Source organism: Porites lutea, chromosome 5 (assembly GCF_958299795.1).
Source record: "Porites lutea chromosome 5, jaPorLute2.1, whole genome shotgun sequence".
In the NCBI taxonomy this organism is placed as follows: domain Eukaryota; kingdom Metazoa; phylum Cnidaria; class Anthozoa; order Scleractinia; family Poritidae; genus Porites; species Porites lutea.
Window position 1 is genome coordinate 37,500,878 of NC_133205.1, and position 27,930 is coordinate 37,528,807.

Sequence of the window (27,930 nt, forward strand, 5' to 3'; positions counted from 1 at the left end):
GGGACTAGGCAACCGTTCATGGAGATGTAGTATCTTCGAACTAGTCGCTTCACACTACATTTTCTGAGGAAAGCGCCAGTCTGATACATTGTAAGCCACTTCGCTCACAACATTTCTCTCTCCACCTTACAAATCAAGACACAGTGGTCTTCTCACAGTTTGACCTGATGGCGTGAGCATGAATCTCGACTCTACCATAACAAAGCTGTCATCGTCCTTACCCTCCTCAATTTCAGACTCATCCCAATCCTGTTCTTTACAACTTATGACTATGTGACGGACAACCTTGTTCCCAGGTCCCCAGGAGTTGTGTGGGGTTGAAATGAAGTGTAATGAAACGCACACTCAGGAGGGTCCACTGAAGCTCACTGAAATGAGACGTGCTCTGAATTAATCGAAGCGCAAGGAAAATTGACGAAAACTACTTCTTGGCATTCAGACTGGTGATAAATTAGCCAAACCACTGCTTATTCTCAGCTTTGCCGTCACTGTCGCAATTTGACAATTTGTCTCTTGTCGCCATTTCATTTTACGCTCTGTTGCTACTTTTTGGATCATGTCACGTGTCGGAATTTACCCTGGCAGGGCCTCAGCTGTCATGCAGCGCTGCAATCTGAAAGTAGTCAAAGGAGACATGGAAGTGTGTTCTAGTAGACCACATTTCACTGAATGTTCTGTACAGATCTGGAGAGCGATCAGCAAGAAAGCATAAAGGAGCATAATATTATCATTGTCTATTAATATACAAATTGTGTCCCTTTTCATGTGTATACTACCCATATTCTGGAAGTGTCTCTTATAATCCAATTATGAAAGATTGCAGTGTAGTCTGTTTAGAGGCCATGGAGGCAATTTTAGTTGATTTACTGACGGGAAAAAGCTCTAAATTTGTGAGTATTATTGATTCAAAGCATGCCTTTTTATGTACAATTAATTATGTTACTCATAGCTGGTGGTTTTTGATTATTTAGCAGATATATTGTGACACAGGATGACACAAAGGGGAGAAGAAGTTAGGTTGTGTTGATTTTTCAAATACAGTTTTGGAATGGCTTCATCTTTATCTGGGTGAGCATTATAAATAGTATAAATCTTTGTAAGCATGGACACACAAGATCGATTCAGCTTAATTAAAATGGCTTACCACAGTTTTCAGCTGAAAACTATTGACTTTTTCAAATGGGAACATTTTTTAGGAACTGAAGGGTTCTACTGAACTGGTAATCACTTCAATTGATGTAAATTATCATTTTACCTTCTAAAAACATTTTATTGCATAGTATAACGTTAAATATAGTGACCGAGCACCCAAAAAAGGGAACTAAAAACTAGCTGTACGACCCCATCTGAAAATTTCAGGATTTATTTAGTACTTAAGCTTAGAAATATTATTGTTTTTAGAGAGAGAGAGAAAAATCCTATTAGACAGAATGTTTGCAAAAGCCAAAAATGTGGAATTTTGTTTCTTTTTATAGTAACTAAAAAAACAAAAAACTATCTGTAGGATTTGTTTGAAAAAATGTTTACAGTTTCATGATATTGTTCCCTAACAATCCTCAAAATTTGAACCCATGCAGGTTGTACAGCTCTAGGTTTTGAGAAATTTAGGGTGGAAATTGTCTTTTTACAACCTGATCCAAAGACGAAAACACTGCGCATGCATCATCATTCAGGGAAACCCTGCTCATGAGATCAAGCATGCACTTTGTTTTAATCTCTCCTTGGGACTGCCTTTGATTTGTAGCACTCTGGCCACCATTTGTCAAGCTAAAAATGTGTTTTGGACGACCGATCTTTGCAGCAGTCTGTTAATTAATGCAGCATGGTTACCACAACTAAACATTCACCACTAAAAAGGCTCATATGGTGACATTTAATAAGATTTTTTTAAACCTCACTTCATTCTCGATTTGTGGATGAAAATACTACTTCACTTGTGAAACCGAACCAAATTTTGTCTTTTTCGTGTGGTACGGATATTAGCATGAAAGAGTAACACTATAAGTTTTACGTTAAAAGTCAACTGGAGCTTTGTGAGGACTCTGTTAATAATAATAATAATAATAATAATAATTATAATGAACTTTATTAAAGTCTCATATCTTATAGCACAGGCACAGTGTGCCTTACTAATTGGGGAGACTGTATCCTATATATAAAACTCTAGTAATATATTGTAAATTCTAATTATAATTTATACTCTAAATTCTAGTTCTAATAAATAACTACCTAATAATACCTCTGGATCGTAAATTGAGTAACTCTAAAAAAGAGTAAAATGGTGAGGCGAACTAATGCTAACTCTTGCAAAGGACACAGTCGTCACACGAGTCATCTATTAACAAGGCAATCTCTGTCTTTCTGATGCCTTTTTAAAGTTACTGAGTGTAGGTGCTGATCTTATCTCGCGGTTAATTTTGGACCAAGAAGTGGCCCAAAATTCCTGAGAGAGTGTATGCCATATTTTGTAGTGTTGAAACATTCCTGTCTGAAGTCTGCATTTCTTAGGTTATAGTTTGTGTGGCTAGAGTTAAATAGTTCGGCTACTGAGCTTGGCAACATGCTGTGCTTTATTTTGAACATGAAAATGGCTATATCCTGAAGCCTCCGATTATAAGGTGTTGTCATTTTTGCTTGATCTGCTTAGAAGGTCATCGTACGATGTGGACCAGTCGTTGTAAACTGTCTGCAGGCCCCTTTCATTAATACAATGTGCTCCAGTTTTCGCCTATATATATCACTAGCCTTACAGAAAAGCCAAACGAGATGTATGTGAAGTGTGGCATGACTGCTGTTTTATAGATTGTTAGTTTTTCTGTTGTGGGGATCAGATTCCTTAATCTCCCTTGTAAAAATTTATTAGCGATCGCGCCGCGATCGCGGCGCGATCGCTGTCAAAATCGCGTAGCGTTTTTGGCCGGATTTCGCGGCGCGATCACTGCGTTATTCGCGGCGCGATGAGAGCGATCGCGGCGCGATGAGAGCGATCGCGGCGCGATCGCTGTCATCAATCGCTTAGCGTTTTTGGCCGGATTTCGCGGCGCGATGAGAGCGATCGCTCAGCGATCGCTGTCGTCGATCGCTTAGCGTTTTTGGCCGGATTTCGCGGCGCGATGAGAGCGATCGCTCAGCGATCGCTGTCGTCGATCGCTTAGCGTTTTTGGCCGGATTTCGCGGCGCGATGAGAGCGATCGCTCAGCGATCGCTGTCATCGATCGCTTAGCGTTTTTGGCCGGATTTCGCGGCGCGATGAGAGCGATCGCGCCGTGATCGTTGTCATTAATCGCTTAGCGTTTTTGGCCGAAGTTCGCGGCGCGATTGGAGCGATCGTGCCGCGATCGCTGTCATCGATCGCAGATGGTTCAGTCGGCCGGATTTCTCGTTGCGATCACGATCCGGACGAAAAAGACATAAATGAGTATTTCTTATCTCAGAAGAAGAGCAGTGAGCTGAAATTTGTCCTGAAAGTTGCAGTAACATTTTACTAACTTGTGACAAACGGAGAGCTTCTGAGCTTTGCCGAAAATCGTGCATCATAGAAAATGACCGCTCCGTTTGAAGGCCCCTGGTCCGGCCAGTGGTTCCGGCCACTTTGGCCACTTTAATTGGAAGCCAACTTCAAAAGTGCGTAAAAAGAAACCTTCCAAGCACCATCTGATCTAAATTCCTTTATATTTTTTATAGGCTGCTCACTTAAAATTCGAAACCAAACTGAGATTTCTGTGTAAAGAGCTAACGTTTGGTCTCTCGAAGAAACTAAACCGTGAAAACGTCTATTCGCCACCATTTTAAATGAATTCAATCAATTTGTCGTCGCTTGTTTACGTCCTCAAGAAAAACTTCCCATCAGAAAATGTTGTCTAAGTCGCGTGCGTCATAATGCACGTGTAGGACGTGCAGAGTAATGTTTTCCTTGTTAGGCCCATTGCTTGCCAAAGTTTTTTGACTTTGCTAAATGCTACAGCTCCCAAATGAAATATAAGTTTCATTTTATGGCCTTCTCTATCACTGCTTAATAAACAAAGTGCAGTGTTACTGGGAAATTTTCAAACAGGCTTTCCCTTTTCAATCACTATTATTTGGCTAGTTTGGCCGGACCAAGGACATAGTACGCAAAATTTACTTTGGAATATTATCTAAACTTTGGTTTTAAAATTCAACCAGACAACCGAATTTTTTTTTTTTTTGCAAGTCGAAAGAACATTTCTTGTACGCCGTGTACACCAAAAATTAGCTTTCTTAACACTTAATTGCATATACCTGAACTAAAAATACATCCAAGTAATTTAACGCGCCATAAAAAAAGCAACAATAACAGAAGAAAATTCACCTACGACAATCGAGCTTTAGAAGGCAAACAGATCAATAAAAGTTTCGTTTGTAGTTTAACCTTATTTTCTTCCCGAAAATTACGTACATCACAAATTAAAACGGGCCGGAACTTATCCGAACTTATCTGAACTTATCTAGGAAAGATCGAAGCTACTCAATCTGCAAGCAAAGTAGTATAAATCATGTCAAGATAAAGCTAAATTTTCAACTTAAACGGGTCTAAATAGGGAATGAATTTTCAAAAGAAAGGTCTTATGTGAGAGTTCAGTGAATCGTGTTTTTTATTTTTAGCTAAGTGTGAGCAGAGTAAAACGTTTTATATCCTGAAGTATTGAGATAATGAAACCGCCTATATGCATTGGTTTCTTTTCTTTTGATCCACTTGTCCATGTCTTCAGATTGGTTCATCCTATTAGGGATAAAAATATTTTTTTCTTTTTTCCTCACGCTAATGATTTGTTTCATGTTCATTTACCGTGCTTAAATATTCTCATTGAAATTCTCCATACTTCTTTATTAAGCTAATTTAAGGTGACGTCCCACATGTTTTGTATTCAGCCTAAAACGCTAACTTTGAAATTTACATAATGTACAAACTGGGTACTCACAACTGTTGTCTTTGCCAGATTAATTGTTGCTGCAGAATATTCAAGAGGCCATTATGGCTCTTGGTATATTGTCATGTTTATGCCCCACAGTACGTCCAGAGCGGTTTTCCTGTTGAGAAATTAAAACCAGTTAACCAAGAGAGCTATTCCCGAAATCAGAGTATTGATATATTCAAATCAAGACAAATCACTGAGTTGTCCAGCTCAAGTAGCTTAAGACTTACACCCCTCGAAGGATATAAAAAAATGAGCTAAAAAACGAAGGCTCCAAAATCAGAAGTTTTGCTTTCTCGAACTATTAAAAGGTAGCTCGAATTTTTTAGCTTTTGTTTGTTTGAGAAGCCTAATAAAAAGGCTAACCTTAATTGTGTTATAAACTATGAAAAGTGCCGGAAAGTATAAAATCGACAACACCGAATGAATATCAAGCTTAACCTTAATTAGGTTTAAAATTAAACTTAGTGATAATAAGAAGTGAGTAGACTTACCTCTTTAAATACGTTTCTTTGTTTGAACTTTGAACATGTCAAAAGAATCATTAATAAAAATTTTCCAATGTTTAAACAGCAATAAACGGCCATTGCCAATTGCATGACAAGTGAAATGGAGAGCAATTTTTTTTTTCAAGGTACGCGTCAGCCTTGAATCTTGGCCACCCGCGTCGAACCCGCGTCGCAGTGGCGGGAAATCGGATTTTGGAATCCAGTCCCCAAGGGCGCGATCCATTCAACGAAAATTTCCGGAATATTTCGGTCCAAACCTCAATGGATCGGTTCGGTCCAAGCGGAAAAGTTTCGAAAAAACTGGTCCACCTTTTGAGGTGGACCAATTTTCCCGGTCGGACCGGTTGGAATTTTGGTTGAATGGATCGCACCCCAATACTCTGGATTAAACCGTCACGTAGAGGATTCATTTCTGTTATTAAGGACCATTAAGTAAAAATCATGTTGATTACATCCTTATATAAAGCAGCTTAAGGCCTGGAGCGTAACAGAAATTCATCCTTGGGCTTAAAATGACTCAATTAGAGGTGAGCGAGAAAAGGTTTCCTAGTTTTTTGCTAATGTAACTCTGGTCAACTCTAACACGAGGAAAACCGTGCCTTCTCTAGAAACCGATAAAGTTCTAACAAACTGAAAATGGCTGTTATTATAAGCTTGTAGTTTTTCCGAATGTTCGACCTCCCGATATTGATATATTTCTGTAGTCTTTTAGTTACTTAACTTTCCAGTGTTTTATTATAATATTATTACTATTTTGCCTGCCCTAATAATTTTCACAATCGCAAGTTTTGAAGAACAACATAATGGAATATAAAAATAAAATAATATGCCCGGCAGCCGGGAACGGTCTAAACTGCACGGCAGTCAGAATGTTTTTTTGATTTTCTTCAAAATCCCTTTTTCTAAATATAATCGTTTGAAAGTATTATATCTTCGTTTAGAATTACCAAGGGATTAGGAAAACAGGAATGGCTTAGCAGTAGAGCGGTTGTGGTTTCTTGGGCATAGAGCCTGAGAGTCGACGCCGTTTCGACACTTAGAAACATTCGAGACTCACGAGTAAGTTTTCGCACAGACTAAATACCCCCCAGTTTGAAAGCCATCTGGAAAGTTAGAAAGCCTGTTAGTAAGCCAAAGGATGCATACTAGCCTCGATTACTTTTCCAAAGCAATAACGAAAATATTAAGTGCTTTCATTATGAAACCTTAGAGTCAATGCACTGTGTGAATCAACTAACGTGTGGAAGAAAAGGGTGCAAAGGCAAACGCAGTGCGAATTACGGCCCATAACAAACGGGAAAGGCGGTCCCTGATAACACCAAATTAAATATAGCCAGTTATAAAAAAAAACAACCAACAAGCCACGAACGATAAGGAATAACAAGACGAGCTAAAAACCAGACTAAAAGGGACGTAAAAGACGTGAGAGCTCAAAAAGAATAATAACCATACGACTGACTTATAACAGAAATGGCGACGATAACTGTGATCCTCGGTTATCTCCTTCGCGATAATGGCATAATGACAAGATTGCGGACGCGAACTTAATTAGAACTGATCGTGATCACCACCTGGCGATCGCGATTACTGCACCACGATCGAGAGCAATATGGCACTCGAAGATCGCCGATTACAACTTAACTAAATCGCACCGCGATCGCCATCACCGCTTCGCAGTAAGTACAATGCCCCTGCGATCGCGATTACCAAACCGGGATCGTAGTCCTGACATATAAATCACGGATTTGACTTTACTAAATCTCGCCGCGATCGTGATCACCACGCCGCGATAAGTACAATGTCGCTGCGATCGCGGATACTATTTTTCAAAATCGCACGACCCCATAAGCTGCATAGCGTTTAATATCATCGAGCTAAAATAAAAACTGTCTGTCTTCGCGATCGTAATCGTCTTCTTGCGATCACGATCATTCCGCTGAGATCGCTATAACTTCGCCACGATCGCTGTATCTTCACCATCCTGACCCTGAGATCGCGGAAAATATTTTTCTGAATCGCGCCGCGATCGTAATCTTCTTCCATCGGGCTGAGATCGTTATAACTTCGCCGCGATCGCGATTTCATCGCCAGCATCGCAATCCTAACCTTGGGATCGCAGATTAATGATTTTTCAAAATTGCGCCGCGATCGCGATCATCTTCCCGCGATCACGATCATCCCGTTGAGATCGCTATAACTTCGCCGCGATCGCTCTATCTTCCCCGCGATCGCGATCACCACGCCGCGATAAGTACAATACCGCTGCGATCGCGATTTCATCGCCAGGATCGCAATCCTGACCCTGAGATCGCGGATAATATTTTTCTGAATCGCGCCGCAATCGTAATCTTCTTCCTGCGATCACGATCATCGGGCTGAGATCGTTGTAACTTCGCCGCGATCGCGATTTCATCGCCAGCATGGCAATCCTGACCTTGGGATCGCAGATACGATTTTTCAAAATTGCGCCGCGATCGCGATCATCTACCCGCGATCACGATCATCGCGTTGAGATCGCTATAACTTCGCCGCGATCGCGATCACCACGCCGCGATCGCGATCACTACGCCGCGATCGCGATCATCGCGTCGCTATTGCAAGCGCGATTTACTTCAATTGCATCGCGATCGCTGATATCGCGCCGCGATCAAAATCATCGCGCCGCGATCGCGATCACCGCGTCGCGATCGCGATCACCGCGCCGCGATCGCTATAACCTCGCCGCGATCGCGATCACCGCGTCGCTATCGAGGGCGCGATTAATCTAAATCGCGCCGCGATATGCACAATCGCGCCGCGATCGCTGCCATCGCTCCGCGATCGCGTTCATCGCGGCGCGATCGCCGCGCGATCGCTGATAAATTTTTACAAGGGCTAGATAACACGCCAATTCTTCTGCTTGTTTTGGTGCAAATTTGCTTAATATGTTCCGAGAACTGTAGGTTGACATCAAGTATCACCCCCAGTAGTTTAATCTCTTGAGCCTGCCGAATTGTATGGCCATCGATGTGCACCTCTTTCTTAACTTCCTGCTTGGCTCTTGACATAACCAGTACTTGATATTTCGATGGATTACCCGAGAGGTAGTTGGATTTATACCAGTGACCAGTTGTATTCCCATCCTCCTCAAAACTGCTGACGACGTTGTCAATCTTCTCACCCGAAATAATATATATTATATATTTGGTGGTCTTCAGCATAAGCACTCAGTTGAGATCGAATGTTTTCATAAAACAGATCATTTTGATGAAAATTCCACAACACTGGGCCAAGTGATGACCCCTTGGGGCATCTGCGTTTGACTGCCTTCCATTCTCCACAGGTGTCACCTAGTCGCACCCTGTTTTTCCTGTTAGTAAAATAGGACTTTAGAAGAGCCAAGGAGTTGCTACATAACCTACATAGACCATAAGCTTGGAGCTTTGAAAGCAGCAGGTCAGCAGCAATGTTGCCTCATGGAGACTTTGCTTTGGAACATGAAAGAAAATTTATTTGTTAACAAAGTGGCTACATAGTTTCTCCGAGTATTAAGGTGTGTAAATTCATCGTGGCAAACCACCTTGAGAGAAAGACTTCTCAAAAATTTTTTGTGGACAAAGTCATTGCTCATTCTTGCCAGTCAGAAGTCTCTCATGGGAGCTATATATATATAAAGGTACTAATGTACGTCTGCTTTCATGTCTGCTTCTGCAGGCAAAATTAATTGTTTTGTTTATCACATACCCCCTGTCAGTGACAGTGTTGACCAAAATGTGACTTAGCTTTATTCTTCTTAGAACCACGCCATGTAGAGAAACTGTTATTTTTAAATTCATAGAATATTTAGATTGCCAACACAATTAGGAATTATTGATGATAACTTGCAAAACAGATCAAAAAAGTGAACCCTAATCTAGTCTGGTCGTGTTCCTTTGTTTCTTCGGCTCGAAGACGAATCATTTTCTGTACATTTTCTTCTCATTTGTTTCAAGTGCATATTTAAAGTTGGTATTTTCATTGCAAAAGCAACTGTTGTATTTTACACATCATAAACTAGAACAGATACTGCAGGTACAAAACCAGTTATTATCCACTTGTAACATTTTTCAGTTGTCGAAGATAATGTTCATACATGTAGGTGACATGCTAGTGCGAAAATTTATCTCTTTAATTTGTCATATTCTTGAGCCGAAAACCCATGAGAACCCAGCAGTAATTTAAAAAAGTTTTACTCACATTTTCTGAACCTAAATATCTAAAAAGTTTGCTACAAAATTACTTCTTGAGAAACCCCAGAATAATAGGGAATTTTTTTTGGAAGGTTTCTCGGCGTTTTCCTTGTCTTGCTCGCGTGAGTTTTGCATGTGTGAGAGATCTTACGTGGCTTGCTTAACTTAGCAATATGCGCATTGTGCACAATGTTATTGGAAAAAAAACTGTAGTAAGGCACCTTAAGTACAAACACACTTAACAATGATTAACTTACTTAACTTACAGCTGGTAGCTTAATAAATCAAGAGTCTCTTTTATTCTGAGAAGATTTTTGTAATGGATAAATAAACTCACCTCACTGGAAAGATTAAAGAGCCTACAAAATTTGGGTTTTGATAGTTTTCCGTTGTTTTTAACCAGTCCTATAAGCAACCACTTGATGATTTGTGTCGTCTCTTTTTTTGCTATATATACTGCACCACTCAGATTATACAGGAACTTTCAGTGACAACATGGAACAATGGAACAGTGACAATAATTATGCTTATGGGACCACCTCCCACTAAATGTGCACATGCTAGGTGGTCTCTTATGGTAGGTTCAACTGTAATGTTGACTATACATGTACAGACCGTGTGCTTGTGTAAAGTTTCATTTGATCTTGTAAGATCTTGTAACTGGCTTCATTAATCTTCAGGTCAAGTCACCTTAGTCTGACAGAGAATCAGAAACGATGGCTCGTCATTGGAATAGCACTCAATAAGATCCTTGTGCCGCAAATCCGTCCTTTTGTGGAACAAGAGGTTGATAAGGAATACAACAATCTCAAGACAAGCCACAATATTCATACACAAAGTACATCTCTTCGTCTGCAAAGGTGGCCCCGAAGAAGGTTTTTGAAGTATGAGAACATCAATAGTAACAGTCATCACCCAAAGCTTCCTGATGGAAAATACGACTTTTCCTTGTTTGATTGTAAAGTGTTATCTCACATTGACTTTGCCAAGCTCTATGTTGAAAACTTCATGGCAAAGTTTAATGCTTTTGATGACCACTGTGATGCTTCAGCTGTCCTCACACTGCTTGGTGGTGTACCTGTGTTCTCAGCTACTGTGCAAGCTGCAGCTGGTGATGTCAGGAACCTTGTCAGGAATGACTGGGCACACTGTGTGTTCATTAAGTGGGATCCTGTTAAGTTTCAGCAGAGTTTTATTGAGATGGAAGACCTGGTGAGAGCCATGGCTCTACCTGCTGCAGATAAAGCAGAACTCCTTAAAGAACTGAAAGATTGGGAGACTAAAGGTACTATAAGTTTCATATAATTTTTAATATAATATGAATGATGAGCATTATTGGTGTTGTTAAAATTTTAAACCTTTGCTGACCTTACTGAGCTGAATGGTGCTTTTAAAGGGTTATCAGGAGGTGTTTCAGTCAAATATGTATACCAAATAATTATGCTGTACCCCAGCAGAGACAAAAAAAATAGATGGAGATCAACAGTAGACACCAAATAAGAGAAAGCTTAACAATATGGTGGAATTGTCTTTAATTTGTAATTCCCCTTTAACATTTTTGAGATAATTTTTTCTTAAAACAAGATGCATATTGTTTTCTCAAATTTTGCCACAGTGGCAAAAACCCTAAAAGCTGATTGAATAGCATGGCCCTATATAAGACCAAGAGAGTCACCATACTGATAAAAAATGGAAAATTTATTCAAGTCATTATGGGGTAGGTTTGATTTGTGAAACTGTTTATACAAGACCTAATACCTAAACCTCAATCATTGACCCTTACTGTACACCCCTGACAGAAAGGAAAACTAATCTCAACTGATTTCGGTGAAAATGATGTTTCACTCTACATTCTAAAATTATGTTCAAAAGGTTCGTAGAAAACAAAAGCTGTTTTTTGTAAAAGTACATGTGATTTTTAAAATGTCGCCTGAGTTATGTGCTGTTTAAAAAACGAGCAGGAACGTATTATCTGGTTTAAAAACCCAATAAGGTGAAGCCGAGAGATTTTAAACCTGATAATACACCACTGCGAGTTTTTTCACTGGCTTCAAAATCTCGATCATATATACATCGACAACTCATTCTTAGCTTGAACTAACATTAATAGATTTGGGTTTTTTTTGGTCTCAAAAATTGGACATAAAGTTGCGTGTCTTTATCAGCTATAAAGACACCATTAAACATGAATTTCTTTTGTTTTTTCTTTATGAATTACTAATGAGTTTTTGAGGTTTGGATGTTCCTTTTCTTTCCGGTTAGCTGTTCTTAATATATTGCCGTACGTACAGTGTATATGTGTAGATATTACAGTTCAATGTCCAATTTAATCGTCCTGCTTTGTTTGCAGGGACTCTTTTGTGTATGAACTCTCCTGTAGACCCAGCACTGCTTCAACTTGTCCAGCAAGAAGTAAGATTTTTACAAGATAATGTGAACAACTTGTCAGTAGAATTTGAACAAGAAAGGGTGAGGATACAACAGGAACTACAAAACGCTGCCATAATTCTTGAAGAGATGAAACAGACAGTGGAAAGACTGAAGAATTTTCAAGGTAATCCTCTTTGACCTCTCTCAACCCATTTTCAAATTAATATTGACGTCACTATTACAGTAAAAATATAATAGTTTCCTGCTTTTTATTTAATTGTGGGATCATCTAAAAATTGCAAACATTATGGTTCTGTTTTGTAGAGGATGCAGAGCAGAGGTTTGAAAATCTAGAGACTTTTCAAGGTAATCCTGTTTAACCTCTCCCAACCTATTTTCATATTTATACTGACATCACTATTGCAAAAAAATACAATGGTTTCCTGCTTTTTATTTACTTGATCATCTAAAAATTGCAAACATTATGCTTCTGTTTTGTAGAGAATGCAGAGCAGAGGTTTGAAAATCTAGAGACGTTTCAAGGTAATCCTGTTTAACCTCTCCCAACCTAATTTCATATTTATACTGACGTCACTATTACAACAACAACAATTTATTAAGGTATTTCCATATCTATACATGGCATTACCTATCTAATACTTATGAATAAAGTACAAATATATCATTTATAAATATATGGCAAAATAAAAAGATTATATTCTTTTCTGAAATAACATATCATGTCTGTAACGCATACATTCAAAAACAAAAGCAGCAATTGATCTACAAACAGAGGGATCTATACTATTAAAGAGAAATAAAAGTTTTGAAGTCACATCTAAGTCCTTGAAAAGTGTATATCTATCAGATATTTCACTGAAGAATTTTAAACGTAAATTGTCATAAAGTTTGCAGAAGAATAGAAAATGAAGTTCATTTTCAACTTCATTCGTCTGACATAGATAACATATTCTTAAATTTTCGGGAGTTTTAGGTACTGTGTGTCTGCCTGTTTCAATATGTAATCGATGATTTCCTAGTCGAAATTTATTGAGTGAGGTTTTGTGAAGTGGATTTTTAATCATATTTAAGAATTCTGCTTTTTTATTATCGTTCTTAAAGGTAGTATAAAAATTCAATTTTCTATTTGTTTTAAGGAGGGTAAGTTGATGCTCAGTTAGAGCATTATTGATGTTTTGCTTGATGTAAGAGGTGAAGACTTTTTCGTTGTTTTCATTCAATGTTATGGCGGTTGCGTTGTACTTGCTACATATAGTTTTTATTTTCTGCATCAAACCTGGCTGGTTGTTATCGGCCATTTCCTGGGAGAGTTGTAGACATTGTTTTGCTATGTTTTTATCTGGCATATTTTGTAAATGAATCCAAAATTTAATAATTGAGGTATCTATAGTTAATTTCAGCGGTAATCTACCTAGTTCATTTCTAGCAGCGACGTTTGGACATTGTTTATTTACGCCTAAGGACTGTTTGCAAAAATATATATGCGTTTTTTCAATTATGTCTTTTTCCCAGGCGTTAAAATCATCTTTAGTATATATGCCCCAGATTTCAGATCCATATAAAAGAATGGGGAGGAAAAGCGAATTGATGAGTTTATTGGTTATGTCAATTGGTAGTTTCAAGAAATCAAGGTAGCGTCGTATCGCAAAAAACGATCGTCGTGTTTTTTCTTTTAAGTTTATTTTACACACATTGAAGTTCCCATTTGTAGCTAAATTGATACCGAGGTATGTATAATTGTTAACAATTTCTATTTTGTCATTGTTTATCTTAAAACAATATTTGTTAAGGACTGATTTTCTACATTTCTTTTGAAAAATCAGAACTTTAGTTTTCTTTGAATTAACAGATAGCAACCATTTGTTACAATATTCAGCGAGCACAGAAAGCGCTTTTTGAAGTCCTTCGGCTGAATGGGAAATTAGAACAAGATCATCTGCATAAAATAAACAGTTCAGATGAGTTCCATTTGGTAAAATAATAGGGTCTGTGTCTTGTCGGTCAAGTAAAAAAGGGATTTCATTTAGATATAGGTTGAAAAGCATAGGAGAAAGGATACAACCTTGTCTAACCCCTTTGCAATAGTTAAAGAATTCCGTTCGTTGACAATCGGAAAACTTTATGGAGCATTTAGTTTTTGAATAAAGGTGCTTTATTAAATCATAAAATTTTCCCCCAATGTTGTACCGAAGGAGTTTATAGAATAAGCCATCATGCCAAACCGAATCAAAAGCCTTTTTGAAGTCAATAAAGCAGGTATATAATTTTCCTTTTGTAGTTTGATTGACGTATTTATCGATTAGTGTTCTTAAGGTAAATATGTGATCAGTTGTACGATGATTCGGTAAAAAACCTATTTGAGCTTCATGCAATATGTCTTGATCGATTACAAAATTTTTCAGTCTGGTATTAAGTACTGAGGTGAAAAGCTTTCCGAGACAACTATTTATACATATACCTCTATAATTTCCCGGGTCTTGCTTGTTTCCAGATTTATAAATAGGGGTTATTATTCCTTCGCACCAAGAGCTAGGGTAAAAACCACTTTGGAGTATAAGGTTAAATAATTTTTGGAGTGCGGTTTTCAAGAATTGTACGCTGGCTTTCAACATTTCATTACGAATTTTGTCAGGTCCCGGAGCTTTCCTTGACTTAAGTGATTTGACCGTAGTTTCTATTTCATTAATTGAAATAGGGCTATCTAAGTAGTTGTGAATGTTTTTCGTTTCTTCTAAACTGGAAATGTCTTCCTTTAAGGAAACAGGATCTGTATAAAAAGAAGGGGGGTCTGAAACCGAATGTAAGCGTTTAAAATGGCTAAATAGACTGTCAGCTGGAATATCGTTTTTGTTAGAGGGGGAGCGTTGTTTTTCTTTTAAAGATTTGAGGTAAGTCCAGAATTTCTGACTGTCTTTGTTTTGTATGAGGTCCTCAACTTGAGAATCTAGTAATTTTGCTTTTTTGTGTTTAACCAATTTCTTAAAGTTTTTACGCATGCTGTGATAGTCGTGTCTGAGACTTTCATCATAAGGTTTTTTATGTTTCTTGTTAGATAGTCCCCTTAAATTTTTCCTTAAAAGGGCACAGTCCTTATCAAACCATAATTTATGCTTTTTTGGTTTCTTTTGTGTACAAGCTAATCTGAGAGAACAGGCGCATATATCATTTAAAATGTTTGTAAAATGTTCCGTAGCAGAATCAATGCCTTCACTGTCCATGGCAAAATTAGTATTTTCAAATAGATTTAATCGTGAGAGGAATTTATCTTGTTTTAAGATATTAAGAAAGTGTTCTCTTGAAGTTTCATTCCAGATGAATTGTTTAGGAAGATCAAATGCTTTTGCTTGCGGAGGAGTATTTGTTTGAGGGGAAATTGATGGGGAAATATTCAGCCAACAGATAAGTTGAGAGTGATCCGAGAAAATTGTTGGTTCTTTAACAATAAAATTTTCCGTCAAGCTTAATATTTCATGACTAACAACGAAGTAGTCTACGGTGCTGATTCCTTTTGGAGAATGATAAGTAATGTTACCAAAGGAGTCTCCTGTCGTCCTCCCATTTACGATTCGTAAGTCACATGACTTGCAAATGTCTAGTAGTGATTTACCGTGTTCATTTATATGGGTGTCGTAATTTCTCCTTTTTCTTAGGTTGCGCTTAGGAAAGAGGTTATCGCCGGGTATATGATTATTTTGATCAATGTCAACGAAATCTAGAGCAGAGCCTGTTCTAGCATTGAAATCACCTGTCAACATAATAAAGCCTTCTGCACTATAATAAGCAATGTGGTTTTCGAGATCATCAAAAATGTCAGGGTTAAAATAGGGCGAGTCCCGAGGGGGCACGTAAATGGCACATAAAAATATATCCTGATCTATAGCAAAATAGTTTTTATCAATTTTGCACCACAAAAAATTAGTATGATATGAGATTAATTGGATGCCTTTCTTGAAGGTAGTTCTAAAACCAAGAGCAATTCCACCTGAAGATCTGCCATTTTTCTTTCGATGATGTTTTTTACTGGGGTTTGTGAAAAATTCATAACCCGGCAAAGAAATTTCATCTGACCTCCAAGTTTCAGTCAATACAATTATATCACAATGATTGAAAAAATGTAAAAAATCACTATTTGATAATTTGTTACCCATAAAGAAATTTTCGGATAAACCATTCACATTCCAACTAGTTATAGATAAAACGCTAGATCTAAGAGAGGACATATTCTATAACTACCACTCAACTAAGGAATAGCAGTAAAAAACAACTCAAATGAAGTAAGATAAAGTAATGGATGAAAATCAAAGTAGGAAAAGGATATAGGGTATCATTGATGACGTGTAGATTCATAAAGTCTCAAGAGTTCCATAACAAAAAAATACAATGGTTTCCTGCTTTTTATTTACTTGATCATCTAAAAATTGCAAACATTATGCTTCTGTTTTGTAGAGAATGCAGAGCAGAGGTTTGAAAATCTAGAGACTCGTTCCGGAAAAGTTGAAGGCCAAGTACACAGTCTTACAGGTAACCTCGAGATGACAATTATATCTACTTGTAGTCTCGGATCTTGTTTACTGTGATAATGTCGGTAATGTCGACCGAGATATCGGTCGATATAGAGGTCGACATAGCGGTCGATATAGCGGTCGATAGTCGGTCGTCGGTCGATAGTCGGTCGATAGTCGGTCGACAGTTGGTCGATAGTCGGTCGATGGTCGGTCGATGGTCGGTCGATAGTCGGTCGATAGTCGGTCGATATTGAGATAGACTATCGGCCGAGTATCGGTCGATACTTCGACGACGCACCTCGACTTACTATCGGTCATATGTCGGTGATATATCGGTCAACTGTCGGTGGTACGTATATCAGTCAGCTGTCGGTGGTATATCGGTCTACTGTCGGTGGTATATCGGTCAACTGTCGGTAGTATATCGGTCAACTGTCGTTCGAATATCATTCGTGTGTTAATTTATCAGGTGAGTCCAATGGCTTTTATCATGCGATGGGGGAACATGTGGCAGTGCGAGGCGCGATTACTCTATGAAGCGAACCGAAGAGCACTGGGAACTAAGGACATGGTAACCTTTTTTTTTTCCAGTTTGTATCATCACCGATCGTCTGATTTTTAGCTGTTAAACAGAACCTGTGTCAGCCTAAGTTAGTTGAATCTGCTGCTCCTGTGGTCCCGCAGTGGAAGAATACTTAAAGAAGGACGAGTGAAACGACTGCTCCCGCAGTCCCAAAGTAGACGAATAATGAATAGGAAAAGGTTATTGGGTTCTGACCTGCTTCATCACGCCAAGTTCTCGTTTGTGCTGAGACCACAAATTAAACTTATATATTTCTGCATTGAAGACGGGAACAGTCCTTTGTTTAACGATCATATCAGTTATTGATAAAACGCGCTGATAATGCGCCGAGGAAGGTGACAAAATATCCAGCAGACTGAACACATTCATTCATTGTGGGAATGATTTCAATTTACAGCAAGGAAAATACTCATACGTTCTCATTACATTATCCTGTCCTTTTGCTCTGTCCTTTGCAAAGAAAGGCATGCTTTCATGTTTAATTTTGAGTAGTTTGGACTCACAACTGACCGAAAAATGTCCAAAAATGCGAATTTTTCAAGAATCTCCACGTGTCAATGGGGGCAATCGGTTTATATTTCAGTAATCTTACTTCAATTTCTTCTCCAGGGCTATTGATAACGGACTAAAAACTATACAGACCTACAAAAAACTCGACCGATATATCGGTCAAGTATCGACCAACTATCGGCGAAGTGTCGGCGAAGTGTCGGCGAGGTGTCGGTGAACGAAAAGCTATATCGGCCGAGACACATCCGGAACGACTATCGACCGTGTCTCAACCGAGTGTCGACCGACTATCGACCGCTATATCGACCGAGTGTCGATCGAGTGTCGACCGAGTATCGACCGACTGTCGACCTAGTGTCGACCGACTATCGACCGAGTGTCGACCGACTATCGACCGAGTGTCGACCGCTATATCGACTGCTATCTCGGTCGACATTACCCACAGTAAACAAGATCCGTCTCATTTACGGAAAGAAGACGGCAGATCAGTGGTCTAAACTAAGTTAAAGACCTTGGAAAGGTCGTTAAGCAGGTTAAACTGTGCGTCACATAGAAACTGACCCTCTACTGGTGCTGCCTCTGTTTAAGTCCACCCAGTCTGTTAAATCCGGTGGTCGTGGAATTAGCTTTTTCCGGGCTCTCAGATGGTGGGGAAGACGCGAAAGTGAAAGGCACTCGAAAAGTTGGCGGAGCAGGAAAAAGGAAAAAAGGAAGGGATAGACAAATGATTACAGGCTCCGCCGCCCCTTCTCTCCCCAGTTTCTTCCCGTGTTATTTTCGTGTTTGCACTTTCTCAATTCAGCGGACCCGGCTATCTTAGAGCCTGGAACAGGCTATCGTGGGATGAAATACCGTGGATGAGATCGGAGGACAACACACGTGTCCTCTTTGCATAAAATGTTAACATTACATGTTGTTATATATTCCTAGACTTTCACTCAACTAAACAGGGACTGCCATTGGTTGATTCTTGGTCACGTGGCCTTGACTAAAATCAAATGTATCCCGATCGTGATACATTAAACAATGTATACCGCTCGGGATACATTGCAGCACGTGATCAAAGCATGGTGGAAAGTGGTGTGACAGAAGGCGGGAAAAACACTGCCAGGTCCTGCCAGTTTTCTTTTTCGTGAATGAACACAACAACACAAAAACGAAGCCTCAAGCTAAAAAGCAACGATTTTTAAAGTTATCCCAGAAGTTCCCAGAAGAAAAACAGCAGCTAGTGGAGGAAAAAGATGCAGATAATATGAGGAAAGTACTTTTGTTTGTAAATCATTCATTCAGTGGTTTTGAGAATTAAATTTGTGTTGTTATAAGTACCGAGTCGACTGTTTTGGTTCGCTCCGGTTATTCTTTTGTTGCTGTTGAAGTGAAAGTCTAGAAGTATAACAAAACACTTAATGTCAGGTCCCTCGGGAAACCAGTTAGTTTTGTTTTCCCTCGAGTCCTGATGTTTCCCTCGACTTCGTCTCGGGAAACATCAGGACTCTTGGGAAAACAAAACTAACTGTTTCCCTCGGGATCTGACATTAAGTGTATATTAGTATGCGTGGACGTCATCATACAAAGGCACCACTGGCAGCTGCTATCAGCTATGAGCTAACTGTAACCCGCGCAACGCATTACGTGAATTATGTGCACACCACCATGTTAATGTTCCCACTCTTTTCAAAAAGTAGCGTGAGATCTTTTAAATGTCCCCTTCGATTTGGCCAATGAAAGAAGGATGAAAGAACACCGTGAATACTTCCCATCGTATCAACATTACAACGATGAAAGAATTGAAATTGAATGATACCATGATTTCGATTTAAGGGTCTTAGTTTTCGTAATCTCGAAAACTAAGACGGGTCTTAGGTCTTAGGTCTTAGTTTTCGAGGGTCTTATGTATCGGTCAAATCGAAGCTTCAAAACATCCCCTCCCCGGGCATGCCCCGGGCATGCCCCGGGCATGCCCCGGGCATTTGACACCTTTGCCGTCCAGGGGAGGAGGGAATTTGATTATCAGAGTCTTCCAGGGGGTAGGGAATTTGATCCCCATGCACTAGCGGGGGGGGAATTTGAACTGCATCCTCGAGTTCATATGAAATCTCTGGCGAGGCGAGCTGTCATGGGGGACGCGGTGTTAGAGGATTTTCGTGGAAAAGATTGTGCCTTTGTGGCCAATTGGTTACAAGGTTTGTGCCGTATTTGAAGGTATTTAAATTTTAATATTTTTAGTATTGGATTCAGGCTTTGAATATATGAATGTAGAAGAATGTATAGTTGAATTGCGCGCATTTTTTTCTCAACGAAGACGTAACGGTGAAGAAAGCTAAAATTACTGCTGAGGGCGATTTTTCACAGCCTTCATTAAAGCACCATTCATTCGCGCAAGTATTCTTAGTTCCATTAATCATTAACTTAATGTGGGGAGAAAGGCAAGATTTCGAGATAAACAAGCCAGCGAAAGGGTGAAAATGCAGTTTCACGGCAAAATGGACGTTATAGCGTTATACTTTTGAAAAGAATTAAATATCATAGGATAATTGTTTAACGAGAAATTATCATACTGACCTTTTCCTGCTGCTCAAAAAATGTGCGCGAAATGTGAGGTCGTAGCAACATTCAGCCGCCATCTTGTCTTCTATGTACTGTTTTACGAAAGGAAAGACTGTCCTCTCAAGGGCGACAGCGAGGCTACAATAAACTCACTTTCATCGTAGAAATGCCTCGATACCTTAAAGAACAGGTTTGTGGAACGTAGCACCCAATATACGTCATTCAGCTCCAGAAAACAGCCTGCAAATACTAGTAGTGAACGTAAACAATTCCCAAGCACTTCAACTGACCGTATTGGCGCATGCGCATACAAAATGTCCTCCTGTTTTTACGGAGTAGGTGAACGTACCACTAAAAGTTTCTTTTTTCTTTTTCTAAACTCAGATACGGTCTTTTCGAATTCAATCCAGAACATTTCGCCAACATTTGACAAATTAAATGAAAATTAATAAGATCAATGAAATTTGAAACAGTGCGAATTTACTTTTTAAGTGAATTTTCGGTGTTTTCTCATCCAAAAATTTTGCTACCATGACAACGTGACGTAACGACTTCTCCTCTCTATTCTGTTCCAATGCTGGAGTTTCTTGGAGACCAATCAAGATTTACTTCCTAATATGGAATCACTGAAACGTGAGATTGCAGCGCTAATGTTACGAAAACTGTGTTGCGATGTAAACGAAGCACTACAAAGGGCAATTACAGTTTTAGAAGTACACTTTGACCAAAATCGGAATTCAAGATGACCAGGATTGACTTACTCCAAACAAGACAAAGCCAACTATTCATGATAAGCATCTTACGGCCTTTGTGGGCCCGGCTTAACTTGATACCGAAAGAGCTCTAGCGCGTGCTAAAAAGAGTTTGTGTCAAAACATTACGCGACCTTATTCTCTGGTTCCATATTTGGGCAAAAAAATTTCTGTGCTTCTGATTGGACGGCTTAAAAACCCCAGCATGGTTCTAAACAAATAAGGGGAAGTTAGACACTTCGGGGTTATATGCTTCTGTTCTAAGTCATAAGAGGGAAATTGTTTTACGTAGGGAAAGGTTGAAAATTGAAAATACGCTTCTTAGTCGACGTTTTTCCTTTCTCCTCTTTATTTCACCTGCAGAAAAGTTTCATGACTTGACGGCAAAAGAATCTGCTGTGTCAAATGCTTCTCTTCAAGACCCGCCGGTGACAACTTATGGTAGGTTTGCAGCAGTTATGATAATAACTGATTTAGAGTGAAATTTTTATTAATGGCAAGAAACAAGGGAAAACCAAATTGCCTTGCATACAGTTATCAAAGGGAGTTATAAGAGGAAGATCACATTTTCTCTCTACATATTTTATAATTAGACACCATACTTTCTTGTGAATGTACTTCAATAGTTTTAACAATTTGACAACACTCTGAGAGAGTGTTTGACAAAAACTAGTGATAGGAATGGTTTGCTTGTGGTGACTGGGACACTTGAAATGAAAATGCTAACTAAATAACGATAAGTCCAATGCGCGTGAACTTTCGTCGACTGTTAATATTCAGTGTTCAAGTGTATTTTATTTTAAACGCGGATAAAATTATGCCTCATTTCTGTTTTCCCCCATCCGTCAATCCAGGTAAACTTGTCTAACTTATCACACGAGACAACAGGGGTGATGTGTCCCTTTCCATGGTGTGAAGATGAACTACAACTGAAGCTATCGAACATAGCTATTGGAGTATTTCTAGATCTCTCGAAAGCCTTAGATACGGTCAACCACGACCTTCTTTTCAATATACTTGAACACTGTGGGGTTCGGGGTCTACCACTAGAATGGGTCAAAAGTTACTTTTGCAATAGGTCACAATTTGTTGAATTCAACAACTACAGGTCTGCCCATGGGTCCTTTTTTTATCCTGTACGTCAATGATTTAATTAAGGCCTCTCAACTTGAAACAATCTTGTTTGCTGACGACACAACCTTATTTATCTCCCACAGTGACCCTGTTTCCCTAATCAATTTATAAAATAGAGAATTGGTCAACCGCATAAACATAACAACTTTCTTTAATTTACCAGACATGTTTCGACGATACATCCGTCATTTTCATTGTTACATATTTTGAAATCGCCGTTGAATTTAAATCGCGCACGATGTTACAAGTTCGTTACTTTGCGTTGGCAATGGTTGAGGTCACGTTTCTCCCATTTTATGAACATAGATTCTTTGAGCTTCACTTGGTACTTAGTAGCTGCGGAGTGCAGGATCTGAAAGCAATCCGGTGTACAGAGTGTTCTACAAGTCTCGACGGCGGTTTGTGCATCCTTGGTCTCCCTAAGATGCACAAACCACGAGCGCCAAATTCCACTCCCCCATTTCGCCCTATAGTTCCCTCCATACGCGCCTATAACTACAGCTAGGCCAAATACTTAAGTAATCTCCCCCAACCTCATATTCCATCCACGTTCATTGCTTCAGACTCCTTTTCCATTCAGAACAGGATGCAACTTTTTTCTTCAATTACATCAACAATCAACACCCTAATAAACACTTTACAATGGAGCGGGAAACTGACCATGTCTACCTTTCCTGGATGTTCTAGTCAACAACACCGACCCACACCTAAGCGTGACCACCACTTAACGCCGGAAAAAAACTTTTACAGGTTTGCTCACCAGTCATCTGAGTTTCTCCCTCTTTACTTAAAAATTGGGGTTAATCAAAATTTGATTGATAGAACCTTCAAGATAAACCACACTTGGATGGGGTTCCACACTGACCTCCAAAAATTGTCTGTCATTCTACGGAGGAATCTCTTTCCTGAGAACCTTATAAACAAATATATTTCTAAATATATTGAGACAGTAGTCAAGGGAAGGAAAACAGAACCTCACTCAGGAGTCGAGCCCAAGTTCTATTGTAAATTCCCTTACGGTGGGCATATCTCAGTCACGGCACAGAGAAGTATTCGCAAACTTGTTAATCAGTTATGTAAACCTATTGATATAAGGCTTGTCTTTACTACTTTCAAAATCAAGAATCTTTTTAATGTGAAAGCTGCTGTCCCTTTGCGTCCGTGTGGTTTATAAATTTTCGTGTGCAAGTTGTAATGCTTTTTATGTTGGTGAAACCAGCCGACTTTTCTCCACACGAGTGCGCGAGCACTTACTTTCCGACGGGTCTTCGAACATTTTTAGACAGCTGCAGAGTTCAGAGTCTTGTCGAACATCCTGCACACCGAATTGCTTTCAGATGCTGCACTCTGCAGCTTCTAAGTACCTGGAGAAACCCTACCTCAACCAGCAGGTGAAACACATAAACTTGGCTCTCTCCTTGTAAGTAGCTAAGCTTCACTAATTTTAAACTTTTCATTGCCAACGCAATGTAACGAACTTTGTAACATCGCGCGCGATTTAAATTCAACGACTAATTAACAATTATTCTTTGAAATCGAGGGGATTAGTGGCCAAATATTTACCGAGCCGCGAAAGCGGCGAGGTAAATATTTCCAAAGCCACTATTCACCGAGATTGAAAAGAATAATTGTTTTAGTATATACACACGAAGTGATCTCAACAAAATCAGAGAGAAAACCATTAAAAAGTACGATTTGATTGACAGATCAAATCACTCGTAAGTTTAAAAATAGATCTTTACAGAATTTTCAAACATGGCAATTCACAAGTTTATCATTTCGCAAACCGACAGCGTAATGGCTTAAATGGAACCGCTAAAAGTTTGAACTGTTTCCTTACCTGAGGAGAAAAGTAGAGCTTTATTGTTTTCTATTGACTCGCCAAGTTTATAGCCAAAAGGGTTTGTTGTGTCGTTCTTCGCATGAAGTGCTCACAAAAATGGCGGCTCGGTTGCTCGAGGTAAGACGTCGTCTTCCTGTATCATTCTTTTTCCTGAAAACTTGAAACGTAGAATTTCTGCAAACATTTCCTTTGAAATTTGTTTTTCATAAATAAACTTCGATTTCTGAGCGAAAATTTTCTTTTTAGAAAACGCTGTGTTCACGAAACGGCTTCTTCTACGCGAATACGCGAGAGTTGTAAACAATCCATCGAGCACAAAACTCAGCTACAGTAAATTGAAAAACGCCGTATTGAACCCTTCCAAGTATTTTCTTGCCTGAAAAGAAGTCAGCCCTAGGATTTTGTCGACTTTTAAAAGATCGTTCTCTAAAAAGATGGGAAAAACACTGAGCTCACACATTATCCACTCGCTAGAAGGTGAATATTGTTGAATAGTCCGAGATAGCGAACCAATCAGATTGCTTGAATCACCAAGATCACTGAGTGTGTATATACTAATTCAAAATATGTAACACTGAAGATGACGGATGTACCGTCGCAACATGTCTAGTTAATTAAAGAAAGTTGTTATGTTTTAGACCTTTAAGAATTGGACAAATTGTCAACCTGGTTTGCAGCAAATATGCTTTCACTGAATTTATCTAAGACTAATTTCATGGTTTTTAAGCCTTGGCAAAAAAAGCAGTCCTTTGAATTTCAAGTTGTTATAAACGAGCGGCCTATCCTTTGTGTCCTGGAAACTATGCCTCTTGGTGTTCTTCTAGATGACAATGTAACCTGGAAATCTCATATATCTTTAGTAGCCACTAAAATGTCTAAATTTATGGGCATCATTCATAAATCTACAGGTTTTTCCCTCTGCTCACTCTCTTCGTACCTTGTATAATTCAATGATCCTTCCATCCTTCCATTATTGCAATCTAGCTAGGGGTGTACCTATAAATCTAAACTTAAAAGGATAGTTATTTTACGGAAGCGCACACTAAGAATAGTAAGGGAATCTAGGTACGATGCCCATACTGACCCGATAAAAAGGTTCTCAGCGAAGTCGTGAATAAAGCCCTTTTTATTATTGTTGAGTGTAAAGATGGCGATAGCGAGTTAAAGGAGTATCAAAAGATGGTGCACGTACTAGCACGCTGCTTTCCATTGAACAAATTGGAACTTAAACTAAGAGCTAGTACCCGCTTCGTGTACTCTGAGTATTTAAGAGAATCGACAACACGCTGACTGATTTAACTGTGAACAATGCGTTTCACCCGTCTCCGTTAACAACGATTAAACATCTTTTTGTTTCTAAGAAAAAACTGGTTCATTTAAATTTAAGGTGCCCCAGCTGGTTCCGCATGCTGCCTTCCCTTGAAGTACCAACTCCGGCGAAATAATCGTTCTATTCCAGAGCGCTTCTCGCAGAGATTTTCCAGCCAGGTTGCTTTTTAACACATTTAAATATACATGGTTTCCGGATCTCAGATAAAAGATACCAAATAATCGCATAGTATCTTCAAACAGATCGCTATTTGACTCATCTTAATCTAAGTGAAGCCGTGATTTATGATGGAGGAGCCGCAAAAATCGGAAGAGGTCTTCAGTCAAATTGTTCGTTGACACATTTGAGTCTTCCGCTAAATCAGGTCAGTGGTGTTGGGGCCACGGCTTTAGCGACAAGTCTTCGGGTCAAATTCTGTGTTAACATATTTAGATCTGAGTCAGAATACTGACGTCTCTTCAATCACCGTGGCACTGGCTCAAGCCTTGGAATCTTATTGCTCCTTGAAGTACTTGGTTGTGAATAATGAATTTGCCACCAATAAAAATAATAGGATTGGCCCCAAATAAAGATCAGCCATCGCAGAAGCTCTTTCGTTTAATTGTACATTAACTTATTTAGGTCTTGAATGCAATGCCAGCGGCGACTTAGGTGCAGAAGCGCTTGGCGAATCTCTTCAAATAAACAACGTTTTGAAGGAATTATACCTTATGAATAATGGTATCCATAAAACAAACTTAGCAGCATTTGGCAAGGCTTTTCAAACAAACTGCTTTTTGACCCATTTAACCCTTGCAAAACTAGAGCGTCTTTTCGACCATCACACAGCCATAAAATTCAGCTGTGAGCTCTCTTGGCCCTTTTTACGTACCGAGATGACAGTTTTGCGTACCCTTTAATATACGTTAACCAGTTAAAAACCCTACCTTTGATATACCAGAAGCCTGAAAAAAAGGTACACCTTTCGGGCGGAGCCTCCCCATACAGGCCATTATAGGGAGTTCTCCCCGGTGGTGTCCGCAAGGCTCGAGTTGTCTGTATTCAGTAAAAAACAACCCACCTTTAAAAGTTTAGTTGTCCTTTAGAGCATTATTTTCAGTTTTGAATGGGGGGTTATATAATATCATCCTTTATAACAATACAGTGACCTAAAGTGCCTCTTCATATTTTTTATTAACAGGAGAGACAAGTCAACTTTTGTTCACTGTTGGACAACCGCACGAAAGTACTTCAAAAACAGGCCTAGATTGCAATCAACAGACTACTACCATCGCAGTAGAACCAGTGCCAGAGCATTTCCGGAGCAACCTCTTAAAAAAAAAGATGGAAAAAATCCCAATTAAGTTTTATAGGAAAATTTGTATAAAGCTGGACACACTACGAGATGCCCTCTGGGATGATTATCGGTCGTTTGGTGAAGCGATTGGCCTAGAAAAAGACGAGGTATTGTACTTGGGTCAGATTGGGAATCCAACGCGTCGAATGCTAGAGAAGTTTGATTCTCAAGAAGGGAGCTCGGTCGGGAAATTTAGAGATCATGTCAAAGAAATGGGAAGAGATGATGTTGTGTCCATTGTCGAAGATTGGATTCTTGATGAGTGGATAAAGAGCAATTATTCGTTATCCTAAATGTAAGCTTATGAGTCAAGAGAAAACACATTCAAGACTCGCTTTCATGCGCGAAAATACATTCTTTTATTTAAATGATGATTCGATCCCCTTCTTTTAAAATTGTACCAGTCGAAGAGCTTGGTTGATAACCTTTTATAATGAATAACAATGATGCTCGGTATAAATTTTGACTGAAAACTTTGTATGAATCTCGGGATGTTTTCGGAAAAGTAATGATTACTTTTCCAAAAAGATCCTGTAATTCATACAAATTCTACCAGCTAGAAAGGATCTCTTCACAGTGACAAGAATGTCTTTGATTTCATTTAAAGTAGGAAAGTACGTATCCATTTAATCAAGGGGTAAAACAACTATAGGCAATCGTAGCTTAACTGGAATATGCAAATTTTTGGCCTTTCGCCGTTATAATGCTACGCTTTTTCCCAAACCTAGTTCTCCACTTTGCTCTGTAGAAAATCTTTAGCCCATTTTGATGTATATATATATATATGGTGGAAAGTGGAAAGGGCAATTTTTACACGACGAATATTTCATCAAGAAACTTGCTTACCAACCAAGGCAAAGCCAGCTAAAGGAAGCCATAAATATCATTTCTTGACGAAGCAGAAATGAAAATTTGTACACAATCATTGCAAGCTCTCCTTTTCCCCTTCTCCTCGCGGCGAATCGCTCGTGCGTTTTCTCGTGGCTCGAGAGCCTGATCAGGCAAACGTATATAAAACAAGGACCCCGGTCCATGGACCACGTCTGTGGACCTACAGTCTGTACCGTAAACTTCCGACTTTAAGCCCCCCTCATTTATAGACCCAGTGAAAAAGAAAACCATCTGGTCATAAGCCCCCCCCCCCCCCCCCCCCCTTCCTGAATACAAGCTGTTAGGGTCGTCACACAACGCTCCTGTCCACTGTTTGATCAGCTCTGCTGTGTAGCTTGTTTTGAAACACTTTTTCGAGTCCGGTTATAAGCTGCCCAACTCCCCCCTTTTTAAACCCTCCTAAAACCCCTTACGAAGTTGTATAAGCCCAGGGCTTATAATCAGAAGTTTAGGGTAG

At 39.3% G+C, this 27,930-nt stretch overlaps 2 protein-coding genes across 3 annotated transcripts in view; both read left to right on the plus strand.

The window, feature by feature from the left end:
• The first annotated feature begins 975 nt into the window (after positions 1 to 975).
• LOC140937159 (uncharacterized) lies at positions 976 to 27,681 on the plus strand. The gene is made up of 7 exons (XM_073386691.1): positions 976 to 1,068; positions 10,332 to 10,936; positions 12,002 to 12,205; positions 12,346 to 12,387; positions 16,489 to 16,563; positions 21,303 to 21,380; positions 26,427 to 27,681. Exons 1-7 carry the CDS (start codon positions 1,049 to 1,051, stop codon positions 26,873 to 26,875), a joined length of 1,473 nt encoding a protein of 490 aa, XP_073242792.1. The 5' UTR covers positions 976 to 1,048; the 3' UTR covers positions 26,876 to 27,681.
• Positions 978 to 27,930, plus strand: part of LOC140937156 (uncharacterized) — an 87,176-nt gene continuing 60,223 nt past the window's right edge. For both annotated transcript variants that reach the window (XM_073386687.1, XM_073386688.1), the window contains exon 1: positions 978 to 998. The gene's annotated coding sequence lies outside the window, so the exon portion shown is untranslated. The remainder of the gene's footprint in view (positions 999 to 27,930) is intronic.